This window comes from Aplysia californica, unplaced genomic scaffold, assembly GCF_000002075.1.
Source record: "Aplysia californica isolate F4 #8 unplaced genomic scaffold, AplCal3.0 scaffold00005, whole genome shotgun sequence".
Classification (NCBI taxonomy): domain Eukaryota; kingdom Metazoa; phylum Mollusca; class Gastropoda; order Aplysiida; family Aplysiidae; genus Aplysia; species Aplysia californica.
The window spans coordinates 2126884-2149293 of NW_004797275.1; the positions used below are offsets into that span (position 1 = coordinate 2126884).

A 22410-nucleotide genomic window follows, 5' to 3' on the forward strand; every position below is an offset into this window, starting at 1 on the left:
TAGGAAAACAATCAGTTTATTAGAAATCCTCAAATTCAAAAGTCAGCCTCACCAGTCAAATGTCTCTCAAAAAAATAAGACCTAGGAGGACTTCAAAGCACCTTGCAAAGGATTCCTTTCCCCCCTGCCTCATAAAAACGTAACCATTTTCCAGCTCCTCGTGTCAGGGTTGCCTTCATGAAAACAATAGCTTGTATCGAGCTTATTACAGAGGCAAAATTTCCCCCCTTTATCTAGAGTGTGGACATAATAAAGGTCTTGCTAAACTTACGACTTGGTGAACCCAGAGTCATTCTTCTAATCTACTATGGACCTACTTTTAAGGAAAAATTATTCACTCCTGTAAACGTACTCTAAACTTAGAGATAATGTATTAAATAAATATATCTATAGATAACAGAAAGTGAATTTTGACAGATTCATTTGGGGGACAGGGAAACTCGCTATCACGCTTCACAACTCTAGAATGTAAACACAAAGTGCACATGTGAGAGAAAAGGAGGAACAGTTTGTCATAAATGACAGTCCTTCACAGTAAAGGGACAACAAGCTGTTTACAGGTATTCATTTCAGCTGCAAAAAAAATATGAATCGAAATAACAAAGGCAAAGAGTTCAAGGAAAGAAAGCGGACATAGAGCAAAGAGAAAAGACAGAAGCACAACCTACTGGCCTCTTATCTCACACACATACACACACACCCAACCCCCTTCCCCCAGCTGCAGTGAGAAAATAAATAAAATGTGTGCCCTTGAGAATACCCTTTCGACACAAACAGTGCTTCATTTTGTGTATACATTCCACAGAATTCCAAATCAACACAAGGCATACAACCAAACATTCGCTTTATTATGAGGTTTGATCTTCACTAAACAATGTATAAAGTAAAAATCACCAAAGCAACACGTCTTCTTATCCCCAAAGGTATCGTTAGTGGTTCTCAGTTTACTACAGGTTACAAAAGCCCGAAAAAATGTCACTCCTTCGTCAAAATTCATAAGTATCTTTTAACTAACTGCAAGGTTCCAACAGAAGTGAAAAAACAATACAACATAATTCAATGAAGAACAGATCAATTGTTTCAACTAAAAGGCTGACAAATTCTCAAACGCACACACAGACAAACATCACAATTCTATGTACAGGTATGAATGACCAAGTTGAATAGCTTATCACATAATATATACCAAAGTGGCTGGGCTTGTGGGGTGGGGTTGGGGCTCTCAGTGTCCTGTTATTTCTCTGTTACAAAAGGTTCTGGGATGGACCATGAAGTGGAGACATTTGCCTATTTCTCTTCACACCACTCATTCTCTTTGCGCACCTGAAATACAAAAAGGGAAACACATAAGACATGCGCAGAAAGAAACAAACCACAAAATACTATAGACATAATCTATAATACCCTAGACTGCTCACTCTGAATAATTTCCAAAAAACAGTAAGGAGTGCGCCACTTTACCCAAATGAGGGGTAAGAGAGGTCCACACAACTGGTACTGCTAAAAGTATCATAAAGTTCGGGTTACAGAGTTTGAATGCACCTGATTATATAAAAGCCGCACCCACTGACTTTTATTTTAATCTGAACTTTTTTCACAAAAAAGTCACACTGGTTTACAAGCCCCAGCAGATTTCGTGTATTGATTTTTAGAGTGACCTCGGTTGAACAGGAACGGGGAGCGTATGGTATTAAATACTGCAATCTGATTCGTCGATATTTCAAGATGAGAAGACGCTCTTTCCGGTGATATATTTCTAAAGACTGTCCTTAAAGAATTAATAGAAGAGATTTGAGTGTGAAAACTTTCGGAGCTATTTTTTTATGGACCCAGTGATCGGACTGACTACGGAAATATATCGGGCAGAAATCCCATTCATTGAATTCCTCTTCAAGAATAACACAGCCATTATACGCAAATAAACACTGGACGCTCCCCGTTCGCTCACAAGCAGGGCACCATCGTCCCGGTTTCGTATAAATTCTCTCTCCTTCCCTTCAGCGCTGCCCGCCGCGCAGCCGATAAGCCGGCGGTCGCGAGTGCTGATTTTAACCTCCCCTTGTATTTCTTGCCGTTTTGGTCAAAAAGCCATGTTTATGTCAATAAATTTCCATCTTCTGGTTATTTGATAGCCTTGAAAAAAAATGAGCTTGTTCTCTATGTGCATAGGTGCGTGTCATCAAGGTTTTGTAAATGTCCATTCAAATTTAAGAATGTTGTGACATTTCAAAGTGTAGACATTTCGCAATTAAAAAACTATAACATTTTTCTGCAACTTCAGATGTTCATAACTTTGTTAAAAATGAAGCTATATATGTAGGTACCGCAAACTGACCGTGCGACCCCGTGGTGCACTGTCACGGAGACCAAAACCCATATTTTTACCCTCCTAAAACACCATGTGAACATGCATACACACAGACACTTGATATATCAGAAGAAAGAGGAGCTTTTCCTCTTTTTAGTGGTATTTTTTATTTGAATCAACGATTCTTTTGAAAGCAAAATCTTGCGGGATAAAAGACAACACTATCCAGGTTTTCACCGCAGCGGCCGCGCGTTTCGTGTATTGATTTTTAGAGTGACCTCGGTTGAACAGGAACGGGGAGCGTAAGGTATTAAATACTGCAATCTGATTCGTCGATATTTTAAGAAGAGAAAACGCTCTTTCCGGTGATATATTTCTAAAGACTGTCCTTAAAGAATTAATAGAAGAGATTTGCGTGTGAAAACTTTCAGTGCTGTTTTTTTATGGAACCAGTAACCGGACTGACTATGGAAATATATCGGCAGAAAACACATTCATTCCTCTTCAAGAATAACACATCCATTTATACGCAAATAAACACCGGACGCTCCCCGTCGGCTCGCAAGCAGGGCACCATCGCCCCGGTTTCGTATAAATTCTCTCTCCTTCCCTTCAGCGCGGCCCGCAGCGCAGCCGATAAGCCGGCGGTCGCAAGTGATTTTAACCTCCCCTTGTATTTCTTGCCGTTTTGGTCAAAAAGCCATGTTTACGTCAATAAATTTCCATCTTCTGGTTATTTGATAGCCCTGAAAAAAATTGAGCTTGTTCTCTATGTGCATAGGTGTGTGTCTACAAGATTTTGTGAATGTCCATTCAAATTTAAGAATGTTGTGACATCTCAAAGTGTAGACATTTCGCAATTAATTTACTGTAACATTTTTCTGCAACTTCAGATGTTCATAACTTTGTTAAAAAAGAAGCTATATATGTATAAAGTTAGTATCAAAATGCTCAGAATGATAAATTCTATAAGGTAGTGCAGTTAAATATGAAATCAGAGGACTTTGAAATTTCAGTTTGTGGTACGTATATATATGCATAAATTTGGTATCAAAATGCTCAGAATGATAAATTCTATAAGGTAGTGCAGTTAAGAGTACTTTGAAATTTCAGTTTGTGGTACCTATATGTCGTTCATGTTCCAAAGGTTGGATAGATTTTGTCGTGCCTGATTTTTCTAATTGAATTTTTTTCATTCTCAGTTGTCAAATTTTTTTTTACAATTTAGCATTGCCAACTTCAGCGCGTCTAACCAAACAACCTGACAAGTTACAATGTCCATTCTTTTTTGAGTCTCAAGAGCCGAAATTCGTGCTTTGGGTGCATTAAAAGAATTATTACCATAAATACAAGGATACACCTAAAATTATACGTTGAAAAAGTACAAAAAAATACGTCAGCCCCGACGTCAGCGGCGACAGGGAGCTGACCCCCGTGACCCCAAAGTGATAAGGTGCTCGGCGGGGAAATCCCCGCTGCAACTAAAATTCCACTGCTGGTGCGCCGTGAGATGTGCAGGTGTAGTGTATCATCTCTTTTCTCCTTCCTTCACGTTAACCACAGATCTTCCATGAATACAGTTTATTTGTAATTTCACAGGTTTTACACAATATAATTTAGGCGGCAGGCTGCTTCAACATTGCCTGTAAAGGCCAATTCGGGCTGAGAGGGATACAACATTCCAACAGGAAAACTGAAATCCTCCACAAAAATTCTCTCCATAAAGGAATTGATCTCCCATCTTCTTCATGCAATGGTGAATCCTCTAACCACTACACCAGACACCAGTCAAATTATTGGTGTTGAGTTGGGGAAGTAAAAATGCAGCAAAAACATTTACAAAAGTATTCTGAAGTGGTTGCCACCAAACAAGAAAAACTGGGAAACGCCAAACTCACCTGCTCTTCCTCTGCCGGTGTGAAATCATTTTTAATATTGAAGGTCTTTCTGATTTCTTCTGGTGACTTCCCTTTGATCATGTTTGCTACTGTTTTACAAGTGACATCCAGGAGTCCTTTTATATCCAAGTAGTTGGCAGCCTAGACAGAACAGAAAAAAATAATTTATATCAGTGGTCATTATATCAGAACAGAGACATTTAAAAAAAAATATTATTGGTGGTATAAAAAAAAACAGAAAGTCTTGTACTACTGACATCTAAACAGAGAATAGAGAAAGTCTTTTATATCTTAACACTTGAAAGCCAAGATAGAGAATTGAGGAAATGTTATATCTGGGTAGTTGAAAGCTAAAACAGAACTGGGGAGGTATTACACAACCAGATATCTGGAGGTCTGGACAAGGAACGAGAAATCTTTAAGTTATTCGCAAAATCAATTTCACACGACACTCAGGCAAACATGACAATCCAGGGGAATGAAAATATGGGCAAGCCAAGGAAATGCCCCAGAGCTAGGAGTCAACAGAACAGAAAAATGCTATATAATAGGAGGTACAAGGTACACAACTTGGTCAGTAGGACCAACCCACAGAACTTGATAATACTCATGAATAGACGTCAACAAACAAGCCTCCACTCCAAACTCTTTCCTTTCTCGAGGAGGCAACACAGACGAGAACATGCTGTACTACACGGCATTTACTGAGATGATCAGAAGTCTGTCTAAAGACCAAAAAAACCTCAAGAGCAATTTCTTTACCACCCTTCTTTATAACACTGAGTCACAGAAAGATGACAATCAAGCTAACTGTTACTCAGACATGCCTGTGATACATAACTGATGTCAATCTTTCAACAACATTTGTAATGACAATCAACACATGAAGAAATGTCACAAATTTGATTCCCCTTAAAGCAAAAAGATAGAGATGGGTGTGGTTTGAACATTTACAGCACTTGCCACAATTGTCTACTGCTAGAATAGCCCTCCACAAGGACTCCAGATGATATAAAGAGGTAGAGGAAAACCCAGGAACGCTACTCAGTTTTAGTTTTAGTAGAGGTTTTACAACACTCGCAACTGCATAAGGTCAAATGAGTACCAAAGGGTCGATGTCAACAGAGAAGTCCTTACAGGGAATCTGACTTACTCTGCTCACCTCTCTAGGTTCAACAGCACAAAGTCTGCTTCGACTATCAAGGCATCCCGGAAATAGCAGGTCACAAGAATGTGACAAACATACAAAAGAAGTAAAGGAAAATGACGATAGTAAGGAATAGGAAAGAAAAAGCAGCAGTTCTCTGTTGTAGATCAGGCACAGTTATGAGTATGACATTGATGAACCAGCCCATTTACAATTCAACTGTACATGAACAAGAAATGTCCCGCCTTTGAGAATGGCCTAAAGACATTTCAGTCAGTAGCACCGCCCCGGGGGGTAACGCCACTCAAATTTGTGAAAATAACTGAACATTTGAGAAGCTGCATTTGCAAACAACAAGACAATTAATAGTCATGAGTGATATGGACTTTTAACAACAAGGAAAAATGCTAAGAGAATAATAACTTTTTTTCCTACAGGTAACAAAAACAATATAAAAATGGCATCCCTGATGACATAGGGAGACTGTATAGAGAATATACAGGGATGGACTTGGATTTTCCTTGAAAAATTGTTTTCAGACAAAAGAAAATGGTGACCTCTAATGGAGGCCCCTGGAACGCACATCACGGTTTGAACAAGAGTAAGTCTGTCAGACAGTAAACTGAACACTCACCAGGATTAACTCAAATAGAGTACCCTGGTCAACTTTGAGGAACTCTGCATCCCAAGAGCAGATATCATCAGTTCTCTTCTCTTTGTTCTCATCATCCTCAGGGGGTGGGGGGTCATCACGATGGAATGAGCACCACTGGATGACTTTCTTCAGGATCGCCGCATTCACATTGGGCAATGGGACCGGCTCATCTTCATCTTCATCCATTCCAAGATCTGACCAAAAAAACAGCAAAAAAAACTTTATGGTACAATGTAATTGACCCCACTTGAAGTATAGGTTCCAAAAGCAACCAAGCACACAACAAATAACGTATTCAGCTTACAACAAAATCTTCAAACTATATTCAAACAGCTCAAGACAAAAGAACACTTTTGATAATTTCTTTACCTTCCTTCCAGGCAATAAGCTGCAAGGAAGACAACTCCATCCCTAACATCCAATGTCAAAGTTTTAAAAAAACCCAGCTTTGGGCAACAAAAAAAACTCTCCCTCTCATCACTATACCTAAAGACTTGTACAACTGAATGAAAGGGAAGAAAAACACTACATTTTTATGTCCTTTCTAGAAGAACAAGTTAAACAAATTTAAAAGATTTTCCTCCACCTGAGTTGCACTCACTTTATTACTTTACATTTCAGGCTCTAATCTCTTTCACAAATGTGAACAAGGAAAGGAAAAACAAAGACTTAATATTACAAGTCTTAACTTCTATCAGCCAGAATGACACGCTGCATGTCATTTCCATTTACCCTTTTCCGCCAGAATGACAAGCTCGCATGTCATTTTCATATCCCCTAATTAAATCATAAATATTTCCATCAAGACTTCCAAATCCATGTTTTTAATATTGGTTGAGTTTTTTAAAAATAGACAAGGATACTTCTCTTCTTTAAGGGAATTCAAGACTTGAAGGCATATTTTTTGAGTGGTACTATGTCATATCACTGACAAATTTGAATCTCGACTTTGAGTCACTTTCCAAATCAAGTTTGTTGATCAAATTCTTCTGCAATATGCCTGCTTTTTCTGCATCCAATCTCACTATCTGCTTCCCCAATGTTGCTGGCAGTTAGTTTTTTACATGGTAAACAAGGTAGATCATGATCTAAAATGGTGACACAAAAACTTACACAAATTCTAAATGACAGCGCAGGTTTTAATTCAGGCTGTTCATGAAATTTCACGAATTTAATTCTGTCTGATAGCAGACCTGCCACTCTATGAAATCTAAAAATCAGGATCTAGAGAAAAGAATCTGGATCAACGGAAAATCAGTCATAAGGGGCACTGGGGAAGAAGGGGGGGGGGGGGGGGGGGAGGATGGTGGTCCTCGTTCCCTTTTATGAGGCAAGTATGCAAGACAAAGCTTTTTGAAAACTGAAAGACAGCATATGTACTCGAGTCGGAGTTGGATAGACTGGAGGAGCGCAGGTTGCACTAAAGCTGAAACTCTTGTAGTCTTGAAAATAGCAGACACATATCTCTAATCATCCAGGAAAAAAGTCTGCAGTTTCATACAGTAACAACGTTTGACTTCCATCGCATATACACTCAAGGTACCCCCCTCCCCCGAAAAAAAGATCGAGCCAAGGTTGTTCATTTTTTATAAATTATTATTTCTTTCCCCTCAATTAGTACCTGTATCATTAGTACCTGTATCATGGCATGCACTTTAAGCCCAAGTGTCAAAAAATACCCCCCCCCTCCGGTCGTCCACACCGGTTAAGTCCCAAACAACACCTCAACCAATGCGACCGGTGCGAAATGAACTTTGTTGACCCCGACAACTGACGGTGCTCGACACACGCGCTACTCACAGTACAGTCACACGTACGAGGTTATGTCATGTGATGCGAACGAGCGTTTGATAGTTTCATTGACAGGCCTTTATGATGGCCCCGACTAACCAGAACTCAAGAAGAAGCTTGCTTTTAAAGCAACGGCAGAACAACAAATAGATTATTCTTAGGCCCATGTCATAATTGTTACAGTAATAAGGACACCATGGAAGAATTCTGGGTTATAAAAGCGAAAGCAGATCTTGAGCGTATCCAAGTGGGAATTCAAAATGGATACGTCGATTTTAGTTAAAATAACGTGCGTGAGTCAACTACTTAGATTCGGTATAGATGCTTTAGAAAATAGCATTCCAAGTTCTTGCGGATAATAAGTCCAATCGGTGCTTCCAAGCAAAAGAGATTGCAGATCTTTTTATATTTTCTTCTAAGAATCGGACGCAACAGACTCAACCAAAAAAATCAGGATACTGGCGATCGAAATCGGGAAAATCGGGACGCTTGAGATTTGGGGCAAAAAATCGGGATATCCCGATGAAATCAGGATGAATAGCCGGACTGTGATAGGATATAATATACTTTTCAATAATCCAGTCAATTTCTGGGGGAGGGGTGCCTGAAATTGATCAGGACCTTTGTTTAAAACAAAATGAGACTGTCAACATTTAGTTTGTTTTAATACAGAACTTACCTTCCAACATCGTTTTGATTGTGACAGATTGCTTGGCAATCTCAACATCAACTTCAAACACCTCTCCATCAGAACTCTGAAGCTTTATCATCGGCATCTGAAAACAAAAAGAAGACAACAAACTTACGAGACAAATAAAAACTCTACACTGAAAGTGAAAACCTTTTTTTCTACATTCCAATGATTTCTCAACATAGGCCAATAAGCCAATAAGTACTGTCTATTCTCATGAGTGGTAAGTACAGAGAACTGAAACTGATTTTCCTATCAATAGTTATTTGCTACCAAAAAAAGGCTGAGAAGACGAGAGCCCGAACAAAAATGCTCTACATTTCAACACCAGATACACTGGATAATGCAGAACAAGCACTGACACCAGGGCTTGTTTTCTTCTTCTTCGTCTTCTCTGTGTTCTCCTGCTAGATCTCATGCAGATGTAATCAACTGCTAGTTCTTCCACTTGCAGCGCAACAAATACTTACGAATATATATGACCGACCTCCTACTTAGTAGGGCCCCTTACCTTTAGGTAGCTACATTCAGATTTAGATAGTACTTTATGGTTTTAAACCAAGTAGAGAGAGTACTTTCAGTCTTGGCAGGAATTAATTAAATTTTAGGTGCCGGCCGAAGCCTATTCATCGAAATTAGGACCACCAAGAGATCTTTAACATGCGCAACTTGCAAACAGGACCTCAGAGATTTTTCACCCTTATCTGAGAAGGGCAAGTGTTCGATTGTACTTACCCTAAAATCAGGGGTGTGGCTGAAAGACAGCAGTAAGAAAAAGGGGCGAGGAGAAGCAATAGTACAAGTAGAGTAGAAAAAGTCAGAAATGAGACTTGAGCCTAGAGGTCGGGGGAGCAGAAATGGGGAGAGCTGAATAAAGTAATGGTGAAAACATATGATACGGTATATCTAAATAAGAGGAAAGGAGGACATTTGACCTCTTTTAAGCACAAGGGTGCTATCCCGAAAAATGCCGTTTTGAGAAAATTGAAGGTAAAGTTTTTGGACCCTTGTTCAGTTTCTTTAAAAAAACAAGGAGAGTAAAAAAACAAATACATCCACCAATGAAACCAACTTCTCGTATAAGGTAGGGCAATGACCACTTTTTGTGTTAGTCAAGATTTCTAGAAATCCCCCGAAATCTGGGTTAGCCCGCTTGTCCTTAAAAGCAATCATTTTTCCTGCGCTGTCAGGTTGCAAATCCGTGACCTCTTCGATGAGAGCCAAACAGGGTATCTGAAGTTTTAGTTTAGTTTAGTTTAGGTAGAGGTTTTACGGTGCTCGCAATTGCATAAGCCGCACCCGAGGACCACAAGAGCCCATACCAAAGCTTACATGACAGCCAAAATATTTCATTTACTCGCTGGGCAAAGTTCGCTCAAGCAATTCTGAAAAGTCTGAGAACAAAATCAAAATCTCACAACTGCTTATAATAATATGAATAGAATGTATCTCTTTTTTAAAGCAGTGGCAGGATTATGATTCCGTATATGGATAAATGTTAACCTTCACTGAAGAACTTCCTCTACTGCCGTCCCAAGGCAGAGCAATGTATCTGACAAAATCAAGTTTTTTGTGTGTGTTTGTTTGTTATTGTTCCATTGATTTGTTACTCTTGTCTTTCTTGCCCATACTCTTCATATGCAGGACGACGTATCCTTATCTGAAATAGTAGTTTTCAAAGTGGTAACGGTACAGTGACGTATGTACATTTCCGCATAACCATGGGTAGAAACATTCATAATTATACACAGATTGTTTTAAACTTTATAGGCATTTTTCTCAAAATCATAAAAATTGCAGTTACGTCGCTCTGCCTTCGAGTGAGAAGCACTTCCTTTTGTCTTTGTTGTGAGTCATCTTTTCCTCAGTCTCATTGCTTGCGCTGTCTATCGTCCCAGTAGGCTTACTGTAGAACTGGTGAAGTGGATGCATGTGCACGCATGTCTATGAGCGTCAATGATCACAATTCAAAGAATCAAGAATCACACACTACACGCTCTCCTCTTCTACTTTTTGGCCTAGCCTAGGCCTATCTATACGCTCTCATACTGAGCGTCTAAGCTACGGCACATCACTTTAGCAATGGATCACGTAACGTGTCTTTTCGCACTATCTCTCTCTCCCTCTCTCTCTGCCGCCTGCCCCACCTCACTCATCACTGGACTAGCCAATCACAATGACAAACCGCTGACTGCCTGTTTGGAGCCCGCCTACAGCCCCCCAACCCCTAGACCTGCATGTGAGCCTCAACCACCCTCCCCCCCCTTATTCATTCCCCCAATAAAAGCTTTTGTGGGTGTCATAAAATAGCAGCACTTGTAGAGGTACACGATGGAGGCATCAGCCCCCAAAAAGAACCTGCATAATGGCCCTTCAGAAATGTTTAAAAAAGCCAAGTCCAAAATGAAAAAAAAACACCCCCCAAAACAAAGAAGGAGCATAATGGCCTACATTGCTACAATAGGTGTATTGATGCAATAGCACAATAGAATTGGAATATGAATCCTCCATATATATAATAATCTATATAATATAAATCTCTAGATCTATATATCTAGATCTATGGTAGAACAAGTGATTCATAGTCAGAATAGGAATAGTAGGCCATGAACGAAATCCGCAACCCAACAGAGGGACTCAGCTGAGACTAATAAATAACGCACGTGATGAAATGCACTTTTACCAACATTAACATTACAGCACAACCTAAAACAGGGTTCGACACAATAGAATTGGAATATGAATCCTCCATTCAGGTCTATAGGGATCTATATAAATCTAGATCTAGTAGAACTTGTGAGTAGGCCTTGAACAAATCCACATCCGAACAATCGGTCAACAGACGAAATTCAAAATGGCCACTCGAGCATGAAACTGAAAGTAGATCTAATTTACATTGTAATCCTCTTGCGTATTTGTATTATACTCGGGTTTCAACAATTCTGTCGGAAACGCCGACGTCGGCACGAAAATGAAAGTGCAGACAAAGTCGACCGGAGAAAAAGGGAGCGCTGTCAATCGACCAGGCCTCGCACTTTGCCTAATACAGGTGGGCCTAGCAATAGCATCGGCCGGGTTGCGATTGTCAGATTTCAGACGATTGTCAGCAAACATACAGGTCTAAACCCCGCTCCCCCCAGCTAGACGTCGCTCGATCTCTCCCACTGTATCTGAGTTCAACCCTTTCCTTGCCCCGCTAAACCAGAGCACAGGTAATTGAGTTTACATAGGAAAAAAAGGGGGATTCCGGTAAGGTCCCGCAGTAGGGATGGTCCCTCTGTAGCGGGTGCCGCTATAGTCATGTTCTACTGTATAGCTTCTATACAAGGTGAGTAAACCACATACAAACAGGCTTTTCATATAATAAAAATATAGGCTTACGGACACTTGTCTATATATATATGCCTCACATAATATAATAAAAAATATAAGCTTAAGGATACTGGTCTGTATGATATATGCCTTGCCTGATAGGCAGACGCAGGTTAGTATCAAAAGAACTCATAATAAACTAACTAGTTTTGGGTAGGAATTGATCTTGAATTTTGCACTCACAGCAGACAGAAAGGCCAGCTCTTTTGATTTTAGAACCACCTAGAAATCTTGAATTAACCTCATTCCCATGGGTGTTGAATAATAGGCGTATTTCAACACGGTCACTTTCCAATAGATCCTGCATCTATCCGGCCCCACTTAGCCTATGTGTGCAAAGCATCTGAGGGTGCGTCCGGGTTCCTCATTTTCCGCAGCTGAAGTGTGTGTGCATCGGTCTGTTCGTGTTTGTTTGTCGCCTACATCTAGAACCATCTGCACTGATTCAAAACTGAGGGGTACGACTCGTTCGAAACACACCAAGCTGGAAGCTCCGAATGTTCATCCAATTCCAATGAAATTTGAACAAATTGACCCACTTAAGACATGAAAAACTCGAAAGGATATTATAACCAAGATAAAAAGACATCTATTTTTTCAATGGAGAACTTGCCCAGGGAAAGAGACCAAGAGGAAGACCAAAATTGAGGTACAAAGACACCTGCAAAAGCAGCCTATCTAAGCTTGGAGTAGATGTTAGCATCAGGGAAAAAATAGCCGAGGACAGGAAAACATGGAGGAAAATGATAAAGAAATGCTGGACATAGACATAAAAAATTGGGTCTAATCAGAAGATAAAAGTCACGTCTTGAACAGTCAGGGATTAGAAGCTAATGCACAGAAATTCACCTAAGATTTCTTAAATGTTTTTTCCTTAGGCAATATAAATGTGAAGACTCTGTGCTAATCATACAACCGTAGGATTTGGTGTGTAGAAAACAAGAGAAAAAACCAAACACTGGCAGGGGTTACTTCAGACCTCCAGGTTGACAGGCGAACAACATCCTGCGGTAAGTTTTTGAGCATCCTAATATTTAAGCCCTGGTCTACAAAATTTATAAATAGTCTAGATCTAGATCTAGCATGGGTCTCAACTCAGAATTCTAAAAAAGGAGGAACTTTCCGGGTGATCGCCACAGAAGCCCATTTTCGCGAAACACCCACTGTTATTATATACTATACTGTTGAACCCTAGAATGCAGAAATAAAAATCATTAATTTATCAAAGCAAGGTTATTTCACACCAATTTGAGGGTTTGGGAGATAATTTTAGAGTCACAAACAAAATATTTACAATCTTGATTACGTACAGAAAGTGGTGGCGCCTTGGGTCTTGTGCAACTTATTAGAGCCATTGCCAAAACGTGGGGAAAAACACACACATCTCACATTAGTGTGCATAAAATGTGATGCATTAGTAATTATTCCTCCAAAACGTATACACACACATCAAATATAGGATGTAGAACCTGCATTAGCAGTTTCAGACCCCTTGTCAGCTTTACAATCTTGAGTTTGTAAATTTTGTGCCAAAAATGTTTGTTTTTTTAGTGATTCCTGGAGTGTCATTTTGAGCACACCAATGCAAACTCCCAAGAATGTCCAAAATTTAGTATTTTTGGGTGTGTTTTTTTTTAACGTGTGCTTTGATCCTATGTTATTTGTCATTGAGAAAGGTTAACTTGCTCAAGAAATCGGTTAATTTGTTTGCAAATAGACGAACAATTCGGATTACTTGTGCGTCTGTCGTGTCGTCACGGACTAGGTGTTTCAGAAAACACCATTATTTTTCAGTAGAATCACCGTAGCTGGTTAAATCTCTTTGCCTATCATCGTTTATTCAATACTTCAAAAGCCGCGATGCGCGAAAGGAACATCAGGTTCCTAGATCTACGATTTCGGTCAGCTGTTTAACATTCGCCGTTATTGTCATCAACTTGCGACGTGCCGGAAGTCCGAATTTCGCCCACTTTTGTTTTGAACGGGTCATCAAAAGTGCCCGGATATAATTGTTTTCTTGAGTGACTTCCCCTTACCCGCGTCCCCAGAACAACGGAAGCAACGGGGGAAACAGAAAAACGAAAGTAGTCATTGCCTTCAGCGTCCGGTGACGCACAAGAATTTTGCGTTGAATGTGACGTACTGGGCTGTTTTGCGTGTTTTTAGGCTACTCTGTTGAATATTTTAGTGAAATTGCGGTGTTTACACTGGATTCCTGGAACAAGAGTGTGATGTGTGAACAAACTTCGAGAGATGGATCATTTCTGTGGTTATAGATTTAACTTTTGTGCTCAGTGATGACGTTTGGGGTGTCGTCATGCAGCCGTACAAGATCGACTAACGTACTAGAAATTACATTGTCCTAAGAGCAAACATTTTTTAAGTAGTGTGTGCTCTCTTTACTCAAACAAATAAACAAACATGTCCTTGTTTATCTGTCTAACTCAAGAATACACATTTGTTCTTTGTTGGTATGATATACCTTTTTCCAATACATTGTGTAGCAATGCCAATGAAAATTTAAATTTTCACTTTTGTCCTTTTTTTTTGGTACCTAAGAAAGAATTTTTAATTCTAAGAATTATGCTTCTTGAATTTTGAGAATCGGTTCATAAATAAAAAAGTTATGGGGTTGTAAAGGTCGGCAAAACATGGATGACCCACATATAGGAAAATACTCCTAAAAAGTGGACCACGCAGTAGCAGATTCTGTAAGAAAATCGACGATATCTCGGTAACTAATCGGAGTGTTCGAGAGAAACTTGGCTACCCGATGTGTTTTTGAGTGTAGAAATCATTTCTGCAGTCAGATTTACTACCAATTTCGTAGTTATTTTGTTATAATTAAAATTGTGGTGTACATATTATGATTTTGCGAGAAAGGGGTGTCAGGATGAGTCCATTTTATTTATAGCATCGTATCACAAAATGGGATCTTTAAGAATATATGTCGGCAGCGTGACTAAATAATTGCAAAGCTTTTTATGATGACTTTAGACCATGCCAACCGTAAAAGATAAGTTAATTCAATCTAGCATGCCGTTCAATTAAAAATTCTTTTTCCCCGTTGAGACGCGAACACCCCGAGACGAGATAACATCGCCTCGGAATACCCCCATTGCGATGTTACAGGGGAATAGAGAGAAAAACAACCGGATGCGCGCGCCCGCCATTGCCCTATTTCAAGTGACCAATGAACGGGCCCGGAATAGTCATGCGGGGATTTGTAGGTCACATACATTTGCCACGAGAGTGAGGGGAAAATGGCCGGTCTCCGTGCGAATCCGCTTTGGATAGGGGGGTAGTCGTGCATTTATGATCGGGTCTAAACAACTACTTGACACAGAATGTTCAAATTTGAGCACACTATAGAGGATAGATAGATCTATTACCATCTCGGCGTTGAAATTCAAACTCCTTATAGTTTTCGGTGTACACGATACGAAAGTGTTCCCAACACCAAAAGTATAGGTTAATTTATGTGTACGAACTTTAACGTCCACAAATCATTAGTTTGCCCTATTTTCTGATTGGGTGCCGAGTTTCATTCGGATTGGTTCGGAAATAGAGCAGACCGAGGTTGACAAAGTTAGTCACTTACGCTTCGGCCGGGTCCGCAAAATCGCCCGTAAACAGGGACCAAATTTTCGCCTCGCGGGAAAGCCCGATTGGCATTGCTACATTGTGTCATTGTGTCGTCATTGTTATGTACAAGTAATATTTGTCATCATTGCCAATATCAATAAGTTTTCAACATATATTTCATACATGCAAGATTCATTTAGAAGCAAAACACGCCTTTATTGATCTGTGTATCTCTTAGTGCAAATTTGTTCTTTGTAGGCATGATTTTACCTTTTCCCAGTATGTTTTGTCATCACTGTTATACGTACGAGTACTGTTTGTCATAATTAGCAACATAATTGCGATAGTCCACTGTCTTTGATATGACCTGATATCTGTTTCAAAGCAAAAGAAACCTCTCCTGGGTTTTTTTTTTATTTTTAAAGTGCGCTTTTATCTCTGGAGGCAAGACTTTTGTCTTTTCCTGTACATTGTGTCATCATTGTTATGTACAAGTCATGTTTGTCATCACTGTACAAGTCAGCTCCATTGATTTTGTGCTTTTGCCTCATATTAGTTTAAAAATTGTTTTACACGTGTGTTTTTCTGGTACTGAGGCTTTGATAACTGTATTTGTACAGCCTTTCACTATTGTGATGTGTTGTCAATGATAATGTCCAATGTGTATCCTTTCTTGTACATATAACAATGATGACATGTTCTGTGCACTGCGTCATTGTTACAAAGCTTGCCATTCATATTACCATTATGAATGGAGTTCATAGTGTACAAAGTGTTTGTTTACTAAACAAATGGAATTTAAAGTCTATAATTTGCCTTGCTGCTTTTATCTGTTTTTGTCATCACTGTTACATACAAGAAATACAGTAGTTGCCAAACCAATAGACCCATATCTCCAAAACCGTACATCTCCTTGCTCTGATACTCTAGGAATATGAGCACTAAATGTCAATCTGTGACTGACAGAAAAGAGTCAAATTGGTAAGAAAAATTTTTTTGCACTACTGAGTCTCAAGAGAGTCTCACGTTTTGGCAATTGCTCATTAATATTTTCCCTTCATCATATTCGCCTGTATATATACACATAATCTATATAAAAATGAATCTTGTTTTGAGCCTACAACCAGAATATCGACGGTCATGATTCATATCATATATATATATATATATAGGCCTATATATACAATAAACGCGACAGACAAAAATTAATGCTCAAAGTACAGTAGAATAGCCCAAGTAGACCTATTCAGTGTGAGAGGTGTAAGAACTGTGGGAGGGCAAGATGCAGTTAACCTGAAAATCTGCGAATCTTGAACAGAAAGCTAAAATATAGAGATCTAATCTACTGTCACCAATCCAATAAAACGCGAACACTTAGGCCCTCAAGTTCCACAACACGCTTACAAGTTATGACGGTTCCCGTTTTCACACAAAGCCTGCACCAACGCACATTTTACACTAAACATTTGCAGAGAGCTAGTAGTAATCAAAATTCTAAACATTATAAAACATATTTGCTTCCAGTTTCAGTTTTTTTTGTCTTCTGGTGTTGCGTCCAGCCCTCCCCCTATCCCCGAGTGCGTCTTTTAAAAAAATCAATAATCTCCCCCCATTCCCGAGTCCTGTACTTCGAAGCGCTCAGAACGCGAGCAGGTTCATTGACCGGTCACAATGGCGAGCCCGGCAAGACGCTTCTATAACTTTCTTTTTTTTTCTTTTTGTTGCCCCCCATAAGTGACGGCAAAGAGACAAAATATTTATTTATTTTCATGATGACACCACGTTTGTAATGCCGAACCTGCATGTTACAATAAATGTTGCATTATCAGACAATTACTGACAAATTTTAGGGTGGTAACGAAGCCAAAGTAGATCTTGATTTTCCAGTCGAACCTTGGTGACACAATTCCGCTTGCCGCCAAAACCACCAGTTCGCGCGAAACGTACTCTCTGAGCCGAATTAATATCGCAATCGCGACCGGTAGAAATGAACTTAAAGACGTTATAATTGGATTTGGTTTTCAAATATGAGATCTTTTATGTATGGAAGTGGCTATTCTCACCCGGGGTGGGAATAGAAATACGATCTACCTCTCACCCTGGGTGAGATTTGCCAGTGTAGGCTATTCTCACCCGGTGTGAAACAAGACCTGTTTTTTCCTCAATTTGGAATACTGTCTATCGGTGTGGATGATCAAATTGATAAAAGCCAAGAAAAAATTACGTTGTAGCACAAAAGTAAGCTAATTTGATCGTCTTCAAAGATGCTATGGCTCTTTCACTTTTCAAATCGAGCCGAACTACGCGGGTCGCCATTTTGTTTTGCCCGGAAGTTCTCGCAAGATCTACTCCTCCCCTCTCTCTCTCTGTCTCTTTCTGAATACTGTCTATTGGTGTGGACGATCAAATTGACCAAAACAAAGTGAAAAAATGCTTTTAAACAAGAAAACTAAATTAATTTGGTTGTCTACAAAGATGCTACGGCTATTTAACTTTCCGAATCGAGCCGAACTACGCGGGTCGCCATTTTGTTTTGCCCGGAATTTCTCGCGCTACTCCTCTCTCTCTCTCTTTCAACTGCCCACAACAAAATTGCACGCTTTTAGGCTAGGAAGTGGCTATTCTCATCCGGGGTGAGAATACAAAAACGATCTACCTCTCACCCCGGGTGAGACTTGCCAGCGTAGGCTATTCTCACCCGGTGCGAAACAAGTGCTTTTCCTCATTTTTGAAAACTGTCTATTGGTGTGGATGATCAAATTGATAAAAGCGCTACTCCTCTCTCTCTCTCTCTCTCTCCACTGCCCACAGACAAAATTGTACGCTTTTAGTTTACGCTATACAGTTGTAATGGAACGTTTGTTCACGGCACAGAATTCTACAATTTTTCTGTTATCACAGTGTAGAATTCTGCGGTTTAGGGTGAACGCAAAATTTGTTGGCCTAGATCTAGGCTATAACGGTGAACGCGCACCAGGTGAGAATAGCCAAAAGACTCGCATGCACTATTCTCATCCCGGGTGAGAATAGAGGTGGCCTTTAGGCTAACACTAACAGTATGAGTAGTAATAGATCTAGAATCTAGATTGTTTGTTCACAGCACAGAATTCTATAATTCTGTTATCACAGTGTAGAATTCGGAAGGACTTCCGTAACGAGCGACCACCCCATCAAACACAATAAATAAGGAAGAGGCCTAACCCTAACCCTAACCAAAACCCTAACCCTACCCCTATCCCTAGATCTACCCCTACCCCTAGCCCTCAATTCTGTTCTGTCTCATAGTGGTCGCTCGTTACGGAAGTCCTCCCTAGAATTCTGTGGTTCAGGGTGAACGCTTCACTGGTTGGCCTAGGCTATCATATTTATATAACGGTGAACGCCCACCGGGTGAAAATAGCCAAAAGACTCGCCTGCGCTATTCTCACCCGGGGTGGGAATAGAGGTGGCCTTTATGTATTTTCCCGGGTCTCTGATTTTTTAAAAATTCCCTGGACCTGGCAATCACCCTGCTCCCAACAACTCTCTTTCTGATTGGCCCGCTGTCGCGGTAGCAGAGTTTAGCGGAGGACATGGCGGTAGCGGAAATCCGCTAAATAGCGGCAGCGGACTATTGAGACCCATGATCTAGGCGCGGCTGGAATTAAACACGAGAAAGTACACAATTGCCTCTGATCCTCCTGTCTGATTCAGATTGATTGTGCTTGTGAGTTGCCTTTCACTCTTCCCATTGCCATTGTCAACTCAACGCACTTGTAGTTGTAGGCCTACTTGTGGTTGTGGTTGTCTCGCCTATAAGATGACACAGCATCAATTCAAGTATCAACACCCACATCCTCACAAAACATTAACCCATAGACAGAAACTATACTTAGGTCAAATACAGCTGAGCACAAAATGTCCAACCTTGAATTCTCGGGGCCTAACGTCTCCGACAGAACACGGGAAGATCTATGAGTATTGTTGTTGTCAGCCTGAAACTTTGTTCGGACCTGCATGCACAGTGCCAGATTTTTAATAAAGCAACGGTGTGTGGTCAAAATAATAGAGCAAGCAACGTCTTTATTCAACGATAATTTTTTTAGGAAGTTTAAAGAAAAATCTTTTGCAATTTTTCAAAAAAAGATTTTTGAAAAGAAAAACAGTATATCATTCTCAAAAAGAGAAATGAAGATATTGATTACTCACTCTAGAGTCCCATTTCGTTTCTGTAAAAGTTCCATTTCAAATTGGCAATGCCGAGGTGCTGCCATCTAAACTTCCGTGCCCGCTGAGTGAGATAACTCCGTTCGGTCCTCAAACAACCGTGTTGTTGACGACAACGTTGCCAACGTGTTCCGTTATTTTCACCGCGCTGCCGAATGTTCGCAATACCATGTATATGTATGCCTACTGCAATACTGCAAAAAAAGATGTACTTCGAGATGATTTTTTAAAATCTGATAAATCGAGTTGTCCTATTTTTTTTCAAGTCGGAATGCTTGTCTTATACGGGTGGTTTGGAGGGCGCCACTCACCACATTTATGTAGTGTGGGTTTTCTTTTACTTCTTTGCTATATTATGTTAGATTCAGATAACTGTTAAAGCATTAAAAATGCTACCTTCCGCCCCCCCCCCTTTAAATACACCTCTGCAGTCCCCTCTGAAAGGTGAACAATAACAACAACAACAACAACAAAAATACCAACCCAGTCCAAGAAAGGGGAGGGGGGGGTGGGGGGGCTAATAACATTTATAGTAGACGAGAGTAAAAAATTAAAACATAATCGGAGACAATACCTACCCCTATGGTGTTCCTATGCCATTATTTATATATATATATATATATATATATATATATATATATATATATATATATATATATATATATATATATATATATATATATATATATATACAGTCGAACCTATGTAAGACGGAATCGCAAGGGAGCCAGGAAAAAATTCCGTCTTAGACAGGGGAATTTAGGGGAGATTAGGGGGAGGGGGGTTCAAAGGCCCAGCGATGGGATCAAGGATCGCTTGTCTGATCGGCAAGCAGTGCTTAAAACTTCACACCTCTAAACTGCTATCCTGTCTGATAACGACATGCGTCAGTCTTACTTTTATCCAATTACCACCAGTGCTTGCTTTTCATAGGACCACTGTTTAACCTATTAAAAACAGAAACGTTTAAAAATCTCTTTTGCTTCCACCCTTGGCCCCACCCACCAATGCCACCCCTCACTGCTATCATTGTAACAACGATTCGAGGAACTCTTTTCTCGGCAGGCCGTACGATCAGGGCGGCAGGCATTGGTCAATCTCACACCTCTGGCTTCTGGCTATCCAGGAAAGTTTCTGTAGTGGCTCGCTACTCGAGCACTCTCACGGGCAGTCGTGAGATTTCACACCCACACTACACTGACCATCTGCATCGCTCAGGGCTCACATGATGGGGTAACATCAAGGAGCTTATAACTACTGTAAACTCCTGGGGTAACAATATCTACCCCCAAATTGCACCCCTACTCCCATTCCTATTCCTGGCCCAGTAGCATGGCCATAGCGCTATACGTTCTTGCTATCTCTGACAATCTAGCTGTAGCGTTAGGTTTAGAGCCGGCGGAACCGAACTTGTAATTGTTTCAAATCAGGGCTGAGCGGGCAAAGCGTTTTCCGTCTTAGGCAGGTGAAACCCTCGGAAGGGAGCGGATTTTTCTTTCCGTTTCCGCATTGGACAAGTGTCCGTTTTATACAGGTAATTAAAGAGGAATATATCAAGGGTGGGGGTGGGGGGGGGGGGTTCCGTTAAGGCAGGTTCGACTGATATATTAATGTAAGTGCCTCTTTTCACAGGCTATGTAGGCCTAGAGGGCAGCCTAAATCCAGTTAATGACATATTGGTCCCTTTTCGGCATAACAATAAAATTTATTTTAAATACACGATATGCCTATAAGATTCCACGTCTAAGTTTGCAGAAAAGGCCTAACTGCATCATGTATAGTAGACTATAGCTTCAGTTCCAGTTCCACGCCTCCTCAAATAGTATTTATTGGCAAAAATTAAACAAATCCGCAATATGTCCGCCATTATTGGTCTAGCTTATGTGCTAAAAGGCCTGTATTGGTCCTAAAGCTCGAATTAAAACCGTAAACTCAAAATAACAATAAGGTCTCGTTTTATTTAGGGATCGAAGCCCCAGCCCATTGAAAATTACCTTTTTGACTGACTAGATTTCGCGAAGACATGAGAAACATTGAAAAGGGCTATATATAGCCTATTACTATTAGAACTCGCGTCTTTTTAACAACCTATTGATCTCCTTTATAACGTAGACGCATTTACAAAACTTCAACCAAACTAATAAATGCCCGATTGAAATTAAATTCCTATTCAAAGTTTTCGAAGAGAATGCCTGGCTGAATTATACAGGTTGAAACTATAAAGCCTGGACATAATAATATGAGGAAAGTAGTCTACACATTCTTCGTCTTCGCCATCATTTTATCTTATTAGAAAGTCAACAAGTATGTAATATCTCCAATAATTTCCACCATTTTGAGATGCTATGTAGATGGTCGAAAGATATTTTTGTTTATGAAGCACTTTAAAGAATCCAAGTGAAAACGACGCCGTAAGACCAAAGATCATAGAATCTTTGACAAGACTGCTCACACTTCCGTCAATCTATGATATATATTAATATTGGTAAAGGAGGTTTCCTTTGTGTCCGGAGCATCAAGTAGTTCATGTATCTTTCAATTCCATGTCTTCTGAAAGACAGTGGGCAAAAACTGGTTTGTTTTATCTTTATTGTTCAGATGCTGTTACATTGTACCCACACTCACGCGCGCGCGCGCGCACACACACACACACACACACACACACACACACACACACACAGAGGGAGAGAGAGGGGGAAGGGAGAGCTAGAGAGAGAGGGGGGGAGATCGAGAGAGAGAGAGAGAGAGATAGAGAGA

At 40.1% G+C, this 22410-nt stretch overlaps 1 protein-coding gene across 1 annotated transcript; it reads right to left on the reverse strand.

The window, feature by feature from the left end:
- LOC101854298 (S-phase kinase-associated protein 1) lies at positions 1-19470 on the reverse strand. Its single transcript, XM_005089347.3, has 5 exons — positions 19354-19470; positions 8479-8575; positions 5988-6202; positions 4207-4347; positions 1-1323 (listed from the first exon to the last, which is right to left on the reverse strand). Exons 2-5 carry the CDS (start codon positions 8573-8575, stop codon positions 1288-1290), a joined length of 489 nt encoding a protein of 162 aa, XP_005089404.1. The 5' UTR covers positions 19354-19470; the 3' UTR covers positions 1-1287.
- Positions 19471-22410: the final 2940 nt, after the last annotated feature.